Raw genomic sequence first — 15,000 nt, forward strand, 5'->3', positions numbered from 1 at the left:
TGAGGTAAATCCGAGCATTCTGATTGGTTATTTATGGTTCCGTATTTTGCCAAATGGACCGTTTCCATGGAGACGGCCATAAGCCTTGCTTTTTTTTTAAATTTTTGCTATATGATAAACAATATAGTTACTAACCTAGCTTATTCTAGCCGCACTAGGGAATATTGGTCCTCGGTCGTTTTTGTACGGACTTGGCTGCGCTCGGTGTAATTAAAGGTTATTATTTTGGAGGGACTTGTCACACTAGCCTGTAACAAAAAAGAGCATTCTCATTGGCTGCCTGTATGACCCAAATTTGGAATATGAATCGCTAAGATGAACAGTTTACTAAACAATTTCGCTGATTTTCTTCCTTGCAATGTTTTACTATTGAGAAATTTATTCTTTACATGGAATCCCCCTACAACTGTTGCTGTAAATGTAGCTTGAAAAGTGTATAAATATGGTTAACTTTGTCGCCTGCGTTTCACGGAGAAGATAAACATTTATTTGTCGGTAAACTTGTAAACAGATCAGCATGTAGTAATTCATACTGATCTCACACTAGATACATAATGGCTACACTTCCATATTTTTCAGGATTGAAAATAATAAAGTTAACAGCAAAACCACACCGACAAACCAGTGAAGAGCGCCGGATCTATTAAGACTTGGACAAATGTTGAAATAATGAATAAAATCGTTAAACTGATCTTTACGGTGGGGAGAAGAGATGAAGACACAGATCAAATAAAGAAATATACTGCAACATATATTTTCCCGATATTCCGGTTTGGAAAACAAACTTTCCTCAGGGGCTAGAAGAAAAAATCTTGAAAGAAGTTTTTTCTTCTTGCCGCTGAAGTAGGTTTAGTTTATTTAACCGAAATATCAAGCAAATATATTTTGACTTTATTTCTTTATTTGATTTCTGTCTTCATCGCCTCTCCCTGCTTTAAGGATCAGTTTCCCGATTTTATATTTATTAAAAAAAATATAAACTGCCAGGTTAGGTAGCTAAAGAAGTGTCACTCTTCTCCGACCTAATTTGAGCCTGAAGCTAAAATTAAGTTAATATGATGATACATAAATTCTACACAGAGAATTTCAGTAACTGCATGTGTAAGTCCAATGTTCGTGCAATTTACATCATTTGAAAGCTGGTCATTGTTTCGTAAAATGTTTGCGTTCGACATGAAAACAAAGCCATTGCAGGTGAAAAAATATAAATCCCGTTACTCCAATTTGTTGTTTTCCTTGCGCAATGTTTTTGCACGTAGGTACGAGCACATTGCAAATGAAGCCCTTTTCCCTGGACACAGTATTTTCGTAGACAAAGTCAGACGAAAGTTGTTTGGTGAAAGATGGCTAAGGAGTTGAAGGAATTCGAAAGATTTTCCAAAGACATGGCAACATTCAATACAGTTTTAAATGTGATTCGTAACATTTTATTGTTCGCTGGTATTGTATCTAATCTGTTGGTCTGCACTGTGATGATAAAGAAGAAAGATCGGAAAACACTCTCCAAATTCTTCATCTTCAACTTGGCTTTAGCGGACTTTGTATTCAGAATACTTGGAATCTATAAGAGGATTGTCGAGGAAGTTAATGATGGTGCCATTTCACCCCCTCATTGTAAAGCCGTTGTGTTCTTTCAGTACACCTGTGAAACTGTTCTATTCGCCCTTTTGGCTGGTATTGCGATGGATCGTGGCAAAAACATCGTTCACCCATTGCAAAGCTTCAAAACTCGGTATTGTCATCGAAAGAAGGCGATTATTCTCATATGGATCTATGCAGTTTCAATTTCAGCAGGTTTTGTCTACAGTGCAACAAGCAGAAGATTAATGCGTCAGTTCACGGGATATGGAAATAACTCAACAACTGATAATATAACGAACACGAAGGCCCCTCACAGGGTCTTTACCCTCAAGTCGCATAGAGCACATTGCATTGCTGGGCCACATGGATCATTGCGAAGCCAGATTGCGTTCACTATTTACTTCGTATGTGGATTCTTAGTGCCTCTTTGTATCATGATAATTTCTTATACTAGAGTTTTTTGTTTCTTGTCAAACAGGGCAAAACATTCAATGCTGAACCGTTCAGTTGTCAAATCGAAGCTTAAGACCTTATTAATCCTTGTAATGCTTGTGTTTAGTTTTGTCGTTAGCTGGGGTCCCATAACAATGTTGGATTTGATACAGTCTTACATCCATCCAGGGCAAGGCGGAATGTGGTTAAGACCTCTCACTGAATGTTTGTGTTATTCAAGTTCAATACTTAATCCTGTTTTTTATGCGTTTGGAAATGAATCATTTAGGAAGGAAGCCATTTCCCTCATATTGTGCAATCGGAAATTCAAGTGCTTTCATGGACATTAAGCTACAAGTTAAGATGCAAACTGGCTTATATCATAGAGGACTTTATCAAAACGTCCAGTAAGCTAAAATTGTTATTTGTTGTGGCTCGAAAAACAGTAGCAAATCGCTGTTTTCAGGGTCTTTGTTGACGCACTGACAATTTTTAAATTGTAAAAGGGCCGAATTTTCATTAGTCAAGCCATTCTATGCTGACTACCACCTTGCTTTCGTTTCGAAATGTTTTATTTAACGTCAATTTGATTTATTTTGTTATCTTACAGTTGTTGTCCCTCGAGATTCTTGTTAAGTGCCTGACTTTGCATTCGGGAGGATTCAGGCTTCCTCCAAAAGGGAGGTTTTACCTGACGGGAAACAGGCACGTCATTATTATCTGCATCTTACAATGACATAACCTCACACATGTATATGTTGGTCTCAATAAACGGGGTCTGTTGCTCGCAGCACTGCAATCTGATATTCAGTGCAGCAGTCAGTTCCCCTATTAACAAGTGACAAGTTGATTTATTGTCTGTTATGGGGAATAGGGGAAGTACATATTTTTACATATTTTTGGCCCCTTGTTGGTTAGGTTTTTGCTGTTTATTCTATGACATCTATCAGAACAAAGCAGAAAGCGTTGTTACCCGTTAAGATCTAAGAGTTGAAGCAAGCAATCCCATAACCTCTGTAACCATAAAATATTTTATTTCACCTTTTATTAGCCGTGACCATTTGAATCACTCTATCTGTTAGCTTCTGTTACCCAATACTCTGATGTTTCCATATTAAATCTGCCAAGCTTTACATATTCCGCAAATTGTGAAATTTAGTAGTGCAGTAGTAAGCATATGCATAAAAATGATTGACCATTTGCAGCAGGTCAAATACTAAGCAGAAGTTGTTGAGACAGCAGGCTTAAGGGAAAACGAGATGTCAGTTTCCATGTCAGTGTTTGCTTTGCGTTATGAAGGACAGGTTAGGGCTTTCACGATTTTCCTCGTTAAGGCCTTCAGAAGGTAATATGATCACGATATAACGACACTTAAAGTGTTGAACGTGACGTTATGGTCGCAGAACGTGGATCAGGACAACTGTACGTGAAGACATCTTTCTGTAAACGCTTATTCAACCAAAGGGCGCACTAGCGATGATTTCTACAAACGTATTATTCTTCGTGTTTGTAACTATTGTTTTTAATCGTGATTTCGGATCCTCCCACCCTAGCACAGACCAAAAAAACGCTGGAAGTTGTGTCGTGCAGCAGATATGCCACGACCGACCATCCCCTCAAGAGTTTACTGAGCTTGTTAGTCTGGTAAAAGAAATGGGAAAGAAATTGGATGTTATGGAGGCTAAACTTGATGCAGTTTGCAGCGGTGAATGTCCATCGAAGCGAGGTAAAGCACAAACAAATAGATAATTATAATATATCTGCTTTGTAACGAGGTCGGTAGAGCGTCGCATTGAAAGAAGAGATTTCAAAGGTTCTCAGATAAGCATTTAGCTTTGATATACACATTTTTGCCTCTAGTTCCAAGGAATTGTGCAGAGGTTTACAAATCAAGAAACAAAACCAGTGGAGTTTACACCATACGCCTTGATGACGGTGACGCGTTTGATGTTTACTGTGATCACTCTATCAGTGGGGGAGGGTGGACGGTGTTTCAAAAGAGACTGAATGGAGCAGTAGATTTCTACCTCGGCTGGGATAATTATAAGAAAGGATTTGGACTCATGGATGGAGAGTTTTGGTTGGGTTTGGACAAAATCCATCGCCTGACAAATCAAACTGTCAATGAACTTCGTGTGGATTTGGAAGATTTTAACTTAGCCAAGGCTTATGCAGGTTACGATCTGTTCAAAGTGGAAAATGAGAGCAAAAACTATGAGCTCAACTTGGGAGCTTATTCTGGTAAGTTTAAGTCACTAAAGATGACCTTGTTTCAGCAAGCTGGCTACAGAAAATTATTTCTACTTAAATGTTTTACGGAGAGAAATGGGTAACCACCGTTCAGTGAGTAGATTGATTGACTTCTTGCAATGCAAATAAACTTTAGTCATAAATGTGTTTTAGCTGCCATCACGTAAAGCGATGCTTATGACATGGAATGACGTTATAGATAGACAAATCTTCCGTTAGGACCTTTTCTTCCTTCCTTTTTCGAAAGTTTTGCTTTGACATGATACAACCTATAGGTACGTAGAGGCAGTTTTGTGTTTCAATTATCAACGAAATTAGAGTGTGTCAACTTCGTTATATTTATTTTTTAATTTCCCGTCAATTTTTCTTTATTTGGTAGTGAAAAATGTAACTGCAACAATTAAAACCTTGGCTACAACTTTTATAGATAGAAATTTTATTAACGTGTCAATGCCTTGTAGCCTGGGGAAGTCCCATACTAATTTGGGGACACAAAATAAATAGAGGGAAAAAGAAACAATTTGAAAAAAAAAAATGTCCGTATTAAAACTATTTAAAATGCCTAACAATAATATACAATCTAACACTAATGAATTATATTAATCTAAAAACCAACAATAGCTGACTGATCTGATAATCTGCTGATGATTCGGTAATAATGGCTAAAAATGTGATATATAATTATATCAATATTATATAAAATGATAAAAATTATATTTAATTATGATGAGCAGAGCGAACAGCCCTTGCAGCCATCAGTAACCAGTCAAACTATATCGCACTTGCGCCTCATAGCGTAGGCCTAAGATAGGGAATGTGAAGAATGGTTTCCGTATGTTACAGTGTTATATCTAGGATTATTAATAACTGGATCATTGGATAATGCAATTCGAGAGTTTGCATTGGCTTAGCCATTATGGGTTATGAGCCATTATACTATGTTTAACAAATATGGTAAGCGTACGCACGATTTTCTACCTTTTTGGCGCGTTTTTTTAGTTTAGTTTTCTATATTTTGGAGGCGTTTTTAATCAAACAATTGTTCGACTCGCGCTTGTTGGATATGAGATGATTATAGCCAACTCATATCCAACACGCGGTCGGGGAATAATTGTTAAATATCCGTAACTCGGCTTTTAATCAATTGGGGTGCGGAGTTTAGAACGCTCCTTTGATGTAATCCAGGTGTGGTGTGTTTAACCTCTTTCCTTTTAGGTACAGCGGGTGATTCATTATCCAAGGGTAACGGGATGGCGTTCTCGACAAAGGACAGAGATAATGACGTTTGGGGAAAGGATTGCGCTGGTGAGCACAGAGCTGCTTGGTGGTACAGAACGTGCCATGACTCCAACTTGAATGGAATTTACTTTCAGGGGCATTACACTGGCCGAGTTAACAACGCGTACGCTCATGGGTGTGTGTGGAAAACATGGCGGGGATATTACTACTAACTGAAGACGGTGACCATGAAAATAAGACCAACTTGCTTCTGACTTGTTGAACGGAAGTAAGAATTGGAACAGTTTCAAAATGCTGGTGATTAAAGAGATCACATGTTATCATGCGACCTAAGCCTCGAGTAGCTATTAATCTCGGAAATCGGATCATTCTAAGTAATATAGAGGAAACTATTAATAATGAAATAAAAGTAACAATCCCCTTGAAACAAAATATATAATTAATTAGTCAGATAAAAAGAATAGGATTAATATTAAAGCTTTGCTGCCGGATACCATCGCGGAGCTTTTGTTTTAATCTACATAATTGTTACAGAGGTTTTAAGCGGGAAGCGTGTCCAGCTAGAGACCTTTGGGGGTCACTAATATCAAGTTAACCAAAGAATAATCAAGCAACTTGTAGTGTCTTTTGAGAGGTGATCTTGACTCGCATGCTTTTAGAAATTTAAGATATCGATTCTAATTATGTTACTGAGATTATAGAGATATTTATTTCTGGACTTTACACTGACGTGCAGCGATTGTCGTAAGACTCTCGGAAACCGTACTTCCGTGCACTAACCGTGCACTACAACATACCCTTCCATTCGGCTGAGACGTGTTATTTATAATGCCGTAAATAGCTTAGGTTTCTTCCACGTTCTTTCGAAGCATTGTCTACATTTTAGTCGGATGTACACGAACGTTGGAAAAGTTAGGACGTCTACTAAGGAGCAATTTTTCAACAGAAAGTGTCAATGATGAGAGATGAGAGAAGGCAAGCTTTACTTCGATCTTCAAGGAGCAAACTCTCAGATTAAACGTGATGCATCTCTACCTCAGTACATGCCATCGTGCTCATTAAGAGCCCACCATTTAAGAATCGAGTAAAGATTAAATTATGCTTGTCTAAGTCTATGTCATCTCAAAAATTAAATTCTAAGCCTCGGAATACGCATTTCTAGCTTTCTGATTGGCTCCTGTATCCCGGTTACCAGCCACTATTGTCAGGAAATAAAATGATTGGCACCGTTTATTTTCTAAGCTCGTCATTAAAAAAATTTACCGATAAGCAGTAATGTTACAAATGGTGGTGCAATAATTTTGGGAAATTCAGAAAACCATCAGAAATGATTTCTAAATTTCGCTTTAATGCCGAACTGACATTTATTAATGAAATGATCATACAATTAGACTGCTGCCATGCTGTTTTTCTCTGGAAATGAAGCGGGGATTATGAGGCGAGACTTTTCAGACTAGAAGGGATTAGGTCTCGCCCCAACCCTTTAATCTTTACCGCGGCTGCTAGATTTGTAACATGCAATCGTTAGCAAAAATGTATTGATTTTTAGAACGATCTTAGACAGGAGCCTATTACAAAAGTCTTTTAATTATTACAGAGATTGAATTTCCGGCATCCCCCATCCAGTACAATCTGCAGACTGACCTCCTGGCGTGTGTTGGCTTTCAAAATGTTTATGCAGGTAGCCGATCGCGACCTCAATTTGCTGGGAAGGCCTGCGCCATAATTAACACTTAAGACCGAGGTGTCTACGTAAGTGTTTTCCAATAGTAGTAATATTAAAATTGGGTACAAATAGCCAGAAATGTGAATATTGTAATTTGCAATATGATTCTGAACTATGTAAAGAGAAAACTCAACTTGTCCTTGACTTTGGACATTGTAAAACATGTACAGTATCTTCTGTTCAGTAGGGTGGGTAGCCTGGCACGAAACAATCTGCAATCTGCAATCTGCATTCTGCATTCTGCACTCTCTTGATGCCAATGGACTGAGTGTTTAGTCCGTAGTTTATATATCATTTATATATCGAGCTAAAGAGGCGAAAAATGAGGTTAAAGCCCACTGGCATGGTGAAGAAATGGTTCAAAACTTATCGGTATGAGAACACATGAGGAGATATGAGTGACACCGTTGAAAACATTCATGAAGATATCGGTGATCCTTGTCTGAGACCTTATCACAAAGAAAGTAACGCTTCTTATTCGATCACCAAATCAAGGAAATCCCTGTACTGCAGGTTCTCATTTTCCCCCCTATTTTTTCGTTATTTATTTTATAATTCCCTGCCAATATCAGTGATTTTCCACTGTTTGCATTTCCTTTCTGACGGTTCTTCGTCTTCGGCTTAGCCCATCCGTTGCCTCACGTGGTTAAGAAGAGGCTTTCGGCACAGTTGTGTATCTATATATCGTTAGGCATTTACGATCGTAGGTTCTGGGGTGTTAATCCCAGGTGCGGGCTTCGAAATTTAATTTTTCTTTCTTTCTTTGTCATCTTGGGAGAGATCTTAGAAATAAAAAGAAACTATGTTCTGTGTGGAACCACTATACCACAAGGACAGCACCGCGTCTGCCGCGTCTCGTCAACAAAGTTAGGCTCTGTTCGGTGGGGTTCATATTTGGCTGGGTGACCAAATACGAATACCCCGCCCTTGTTGTAATGATTTATTCATTTTTGCCCTTTCCAAGGCGATATCAGTGATTGCAGAACTCGCAGCTCTGTGTACTGTCACTTCGCCATGTCCATATTTATTTACAGTACCGTAAGAATAATATCGAAACGTATCGTTCCAATTCTCCTCAATTCTCCGGTCCGTTTCACGTCTAAAAATTTTAATCGCGGTTTAAATCATTCGAAAATTCATGCAACTCATCAATTTTGTGATTTTCAATATCTTTTTTTTTTCGGCTGTCGAGTACAGGCAAACGTGCATTTCGCGAATTTATTATATGGCAAGCTCCGCGAGCGGGCAAGATGAATCAAATCCTGCGCTGCGATTGGCTACCCGAGCGGGCAAGATGGAGCTATCTTGCCCGCTCGGGACTACCCGCCGTGTCCCGCAAGAAAAATTTCCCCGAAAGCCATATAATAAATCCTTTATTGACTAAGCTTGTTCGGTCAAGATGGCTGGATATTGGCCTCGTTCTTTTTTTGCGAGTTTATGGACCTCGACTCCGTCTCGGTCCATAAACTCGCAAAAAAAGAACTTGGCCAATATCCAGCCATCTTGACCTCACACTTGGTCAATAACCCATACATATATTTAGCAGACACCCTCGTTAAATGCGCTATTTACATAATTAGCTTCTGTACGGAGAAACACTAGTGCGAAAATCTATTCAATGTAGATTATTTCTGAGGTAAGATAATGAGTACAGTCTACGTCAGAACTGCGAAGAAAAAAAAACAAACAACAGAAAAAAAACAGGTAGAATTCAAAAGTAAGCCGTATGTGGACACATAATCATTGCGGACATATATTTTCTGTCAACACGGGCCGCGCGAGATTGGATCCTTAACTTTGCTCCCTTAGACTCATGGGAAGAGGAAGGGAGTGAAAGTGAGTTGTTTCCGTACATCAGGGCTTGGAAGAATTAATATTTTGTGTGGAAAATCTTGTTTTGATATGTCCAAAGCTAGCCAGTCGACGAAATTTAGAGGAGTAGATGTGGATGAGCTCGATGAAAACAAATTCCAGGACGATGGAGACGAAGATTCAGGACAGAGCGGACCTGATGAAGCAGAAGTTAACAACTTATTAATGCAGTATCCTTTGAGTCAAACGTAGCTTCTAGTCCACACTTTTTAGCTTAACAGCTGAGTCAAGACAAAACACCTAGCTTTCGATAAAATTCTAACAAGGAAGTTTTTTTTCGGATAGTTCTAGCGTTGTTTGAAAGCATGTAAACTTTTAATTATCTCTTCTCCCTGTACAGTAACCCCTGTAAATCTCTGTCTAAGATAGTGTCTATCTTAGCATCTCATGGAAATCCTTCTGGCAGGTCAATTTGAGCTTAAGTTGATAATTTTTAGAGAAAGAGGCAAGAGTAGCGGGGTATACAGGACACGTGAGACCAAGTGAGGTGTTGTGATAGGGTTGTCTCTTGCAGGTTTCTTTTTGGTGGCTTTTAACATTATGCTAGCCTAGTGTGTTAAATTGTAAATAACTACATTTAACGTTTTTTTACTATAATCTAGTTATGCTACGCTTTCAAGGGATGCACAGTTAAAACACAAAATGGCGGAATGACAAAATGACACTATGGGTAAGAGTCAATGTGGGATATGGGTTAACCATTGCAATTATTCAGAGCAAGCCACTGTCGACTCAGTGATAGCTGGGCTAAGCGGAGTGCTACTTTGGCTAACCGTAGCACCATCTTGTCACTTCAGCATTTTGTGTTTTAAACACACTCCCTTTTGAATGGTGTACCATGGAATATCCCACGAGTAACTTGTATTTTCTCAGTGTTTTTACGCCAAGAAAATACAAGGGACAAGTGGGATATTCCAAGTATACCACACGAAAGTGTTGCATAACTGTTTTACACCATACCATAGAAAATACAGTGGCCACCACAATTAATATAGGCATGATGGGAATGTTGGGTGTAATTTGGGTACAGTTTACTTGGCCCTGTGGAAACCAGAATTAATATACCAGTAGATCTCCACGTCTACACCACGGATACCTCCCTAATACATAAAGCATTTCTGCCCTTTTGGTGTCTGTATTAAAGAAGTTCCATTGTTGAGTAGTACTCCCTTTTTTTTTTAGGAAAACTGTCAAATTTGTCTTTAACATTAATCTAGGAAGAAAAATGCAGAAGCATTGAAAGCTGCCTTGACCAATGCACCTATTCTGTCTAAAAACCAAGCAACAAAGGTAAAATACAAAACAATCACTGTAATGTATATTGTTATTTAGCTGGCAATTTTCCCGCTACAGCACACCCGTTCATTGGCTAGTTCATGGTCACATGACATCTAACAATGAAACTGTCTCCTGCCAAATGCCATGAGTGGGCAACACTGCAAAAACTATGACGTCAAACAGGAAACAGTTCACTGTTACCCGCAAAATGTTGACTGCTGTTGCACGTCATTTGTCAATAAAGTGATTATTTGTTTTCCACGGGTTTAACCCATTTGTTTTGCTATAAAACAAATCACTTAATGACTGGTCTCTTGGGGAACAATGAATTTTGTTTCCCTTGAATCTCAATGTTTCCCTCGACTTTGTCTTGGGAAACATTGAGATTCTCTGGAAACAAAATTCACTGTTCCCCTGGGGACCAATCATTAAGTGTTAATTTTTATTCCAAACAGTAACTACAACGTGTGTTTTGGTTTTTAAATATTTAAAGCATAATCTATGTAGTAATGACAGCAGTGCATGGGCTTGAAAATACCCATGTGTATTTGTATGTGTACCAATACCCTGCTTGTCTTCTGTTTTCCACACTAACAATCACAATGATGTAAATAGTTATACACAGGAAAAACTGAAGTATAACTTCATCTGGAGCATTAACAAGTGATGATTTGCAAAATGTATTTTACAGGACAAAGCATTCGCAGTAGTTTTGCGTGTTCTAACCGCTGTTAAGTCGGCTGAAGTGGAGAAAGCTGTTAAAACCCTAGACAAAAATGAGCAGGATGTGTTAATGAAGTACATCTATCGAGGGTTTGCAGAGCCAACTGAGGGATCAAGTGCCACTCTCCTTACATGGCATGAGAAGGTCAGCATAGTTTTGTTATCTCATTTTTCATCATGTCATGATGTGGTTACAACACTCTTTTGAGAAACTTGTGTGGAACCAGAGGTAACACATCAGTACAGCTTCAGGAGGGTATATCATGCTGCCGCATAGATGTTGTTGTATAAATGTACAAGGGGTATTTTGTAAGTAGCCAGTGATGAACTGGGCACAGATGTCAAACAAGAGTCTTGGCCTGTAGTTTAACTGAGAATAGACCATTAATGCTGCCTTCTTCTATAAAATATTCCTAAGTAATTTTTGTTTTCTCTTTACACTTTTTGCAGTAGTCTTTAACCATTATATGCAATCATGAAACTGTACAAACATTAATGTAAAGCCAAATTGATTTTTTGCGGAGTGACTGACTGACTCTTTCAGGTGGAAAGCCAGATATTTACTTTAGTTTTGTCAGAAGAAACTTTCAAAGTGTTCTTTTCCTGTACAATTCAGCTAGCAACAGAACATTCTTGACTTCCTTGCATTGCTTCATTTCAGGTCCTAGCCTCTGCTGGTCTTGGTAGTATTGTCCGTGTTCTAACTGACCGAAAAACTTTGTAGATGGTCAAGCATTTTGTGGATAAATCAAAACTAAGGCAATTTCTCATGGGTAGAAGATTGCCCACAATAAAAGCAATTTTAAGTTTATATTTCTTTCATCATTCTTCCTAATCTATCCTGATTATTTCTCACATAATCTAAGCATGGAAAAAATTCACTTGTAAACACCTGTTAACTAAATACCATCCAAAGTGGGAAGTTCATGAAATTGTTATTTCCAGATTTACCATTTGAAGGGAATTCAAATGTTGGCTGGTAAGAATGGATGCCAAGGTATTGTTAGATGGTGAATTTCGTAATTTTCCTTTCCTCATTTTAAGCATCAAATTCTTAATGTTATCATGATTGTGAACTAAGTAAAAAAGTAATCCAGAGTTCTTTTAAATGATGGAAATGTCAAAGCATTGACTGTATGGTGTTAATTATTTGAACATTACTTGACTACTTGTTGAGTCTATTTTTGTAAAATGAACCATTCCTTTTTTAGGAACAAGACTCAATACCTAGCTTTGAAAATAAACTTTTGATAAATCTGACTGGTATTGTTTCATTTGAATGTGGAACTCTTGAACTGTACTTTTTAGTGTGAAATACAGGTGTATAAAGTCTCTCTCTATTTTCTTCCTCCTGTGATCAAGCTGAATATTCCTATACTGGAGTTGTAGCACTATAGAGATCTACATGAAATGTCTCATGCATTACAAGTTACAGTTTTAAAACATTGTTCAGCTCAAATTTCAGATACTGTAAATCCTCAAATTAGCACTCGGGGTGCTTATTTCAAATTTAGGAGAAGACGGGGGGGGGGGGTGCTTATTTGAGGGGGGCGCTTACTCGAGGGGGACGCTTATTCAATTTTTCCCAAATTGTGGCCTGACATGATCATGTTTTTTAATACATCGTGTGTGTAAACAACAACATAAGCTGTTTATCGACATAAAAAGCTGATCCTAAAGTTTAAATCACGGCACTGTTGGTACTTAACCTGTTCACAAACTGAAATAATGCACAAAATATAATACTACGTGACAAAAACTTTACATCCTTTGTTGTTTCAGTACTCGTCCACAAAATGGGGGGAGGGAAGGGGGACGCTTATTCGAGGGGGGTGCTTATTTTGAACTTTGGCTGATAAGAGGGGCGCTTATTCGAAGGGGGCGCTTATTCAAGGGGGGGGGGTTGCTAATTTGAAGATTTATGGTATTGAATACAAGGTCCTCAAAACATCTCTACAATTATGGACTATAGAATATGTGACTCAGGTGTTGTGTAATTCTTTATTGTCATTGTGATGTTGAAGCTTCCCAACCTTATTTGCAGATGATATTCTTTCTTGCTGAATTTACAAACTTTTCTCCCTAACAAGCCTCTGCTTGATCTGGTGACGTGTTGTTTTGATTGTCATGCTTATGAAAAGTTTATCACTTGCCGAGGGACAATAAGAACTAATAAATGTTAGTAGCTAAAAATGTTCATTGAACCTGAAAAAATCTGTCCTGAGGTAGCTGCAGTGATAACCACAAACTAATCCAAGACAGCATGGATCTCTGTTGATCTTTGTCATGGCTATGAGAATTTTCAGCTTGAATGAGTGGGATAAGAATAATAATAAGTGAAACTTCCAAATTTATGCAACTCGTACTGAGCCGACTTTCAGAATGTAACATGAGATGTGCTAATTTGCATGTTTTGGAGAAGTATATGTCTGGTTACTGGGAATTAAAAGGGTTTGCAGATACATGTGATTTGTTTACTTTTCACCAGATTAAAGTTACTGCATACAGAGGGTGGTAAAGGGGTGGTGGGTTCAATCACTTTTTGAAAACTACAAATCAAAGAGGATTTTGTTTTTTGCCTCTTTAATTTGTCCTTCAGTTTCCAGACCCAAAGTGCTCAAAAAATGTGTCCGTGATTTGCCATGCTCAATTTCAGTGAAAAGTACTTACAGAACATTTTCAAAATAGGATTAAAAAAATATGGAGTGATTGTAGAAAAATCCCCCTCGGAGAAAAAACATTCAAAAAAAAAATTTGCAGACACTGTTTCGTTCTTTATATGTCAAAAACTAGCTACTCAGCCAAATCTGAAGGCAGACAAACAAATTTCCTTTGACCTAGGGAATCCGAGTCCCTGGGACAATTAAAACACCTACTCAAAGGAGATGTCTAAGGCACAGCATTCAAGGAAAGCAGCTTTCTTATTTAATTATTCCCATTATATTAGACATTAGGAATTAAGTATATATATTAGGTTTTTAAACTGACAAATTTTTAAACCGTGTTTAAAGAAAGATTAAATGTAACTGTAAATGACTAGCAGCTTTCAAAGGGGACCCAAAAGATATGATTTGACGCTCACATTTAAAGGTAGTGAAAAATTCAACAATTCATATATTTCAAAATTCTTGGTATGTGATAGCCAGTCTCTAAGCTTTAATTTGATTTAGTATGGTTTAGGTCATTAACTAATCTTTTTGGGCCATTGCTAAGAAAATTTATTCTTTGTAACCTCGTCCTTTGTAGTTAGTTCAGAGTTATTTCATGTCTGATCTTTTTCAAGATCAATAACGCCAGTGAGGACAACGTATCAGGCCATGCCCATGGCCATGTGACTAATTCTGAAAAAATGTAAAGGCTCCCAAGCATATATATGTATTTTTTTTATCAATTTAATGTTTTTATTTTAATCTTTATTTTGCTGTGCGTTGGCATGGTTTCATTTCTTAAAGGTTCGAAATTTTCTGAAAAAAGCATGAGTTTACAAAAGGAATGCATAGCTATGTTTTTTTTTTTGTAATAACGTACTATATTTTATATTTTAGGGTTTTGTGTTCGACTACACTATTTTTGTATTATCTTACATGTAGTATTGGGTTGTAAGTAGTGTAAATAGGGTACTGTATTTTTTTTTTGTAAGTAGTGTAATGTAGTAAATAAATAAATAAATTTAAAAATATATTACTAAAAAAATAACTATGTTTCAAAGATGGCTAGAATCATAACTTGCGGAAAAAAGCTAGATTTAATGAAAAACAGCATTCCGTTAGCATTTTAAGAAACTTGAAGTGCCCCCCGATCAGCAAAATTTCACCTCCTTCGCAACACACAGCTCTCGTGCATGATATCGGTTAATGGGCCCTTAAGGTAATTCCATTGAAATAGAACTCACCATAGAT

At 37.7% G+C, this 15,000-nt stretch overlaps 2 protein-coding genes across 2 annotated transcripts; both read left to right on the plus strand.

Moving 5' to 3' along the window:
* The first annotated feature begins 3,326 nt into the window (after positions 1-3,326).
* LOC145482556 (fibrinogen C domain-containing protein 1-like) lies at positions 3,327-8,425 on the plus strand. Its single transcript, XM_081461149.1, has 3 exons — positions 3,327-3,739; positions 3,874-4,254; positions 5,479-8,425. The coding sequence occupies exons 1-3, from the start codon at positions 3,490-3,492 to the stop codon at positions 5,712-5,714; spliced, it is 867 nt and encodes a 288-aa protein (XP_081317275.1). The 5' UTR covers positions 3,327-3,489; the 3' UTR covers positions 5,715-8,425.
* Positions 8,426-8,950: 525 nt separating this feature from the next.
* LOC145485290 (actin-related protein 2/3 complex subunit 5-like) lies at positions 8,951-12,994 on the plus strand. The gene is made up of 4 exons (XM_081463978.1): positions 8,951-9,270; positions 10,318-10,390; positions 11,070-11,246; positions 11,763-12,994. Exons 1-4 carry the CDS (start codon positions 9,131-9,133, stop codon positions 11,823-11,825), a joined length of 453 nt encoding a protein of 150 aa, XP_081320104.1. The 5' UTR covers positions 8,951-9,130; the 3' UTR covers positions 11,826-12,994.
* Positions 12,995-15,000: the final 2,006 nt, after the last annotated feature.

This window comes from Orbicella franksi, chromosome 1 (genome assembly GCF_964199315.1).
Source record: "Orbicella franksi chromosome 1, jaOrbFran1.1, whole genome shotgun sequence".
Taxonomy (NCBI): domain Eukaryota; kingdom Metazoa; phylum Cnidaria; class Anthozoa; order Scleractinia; family Merulinidae; genus Orbicella; species Orbicella franksi.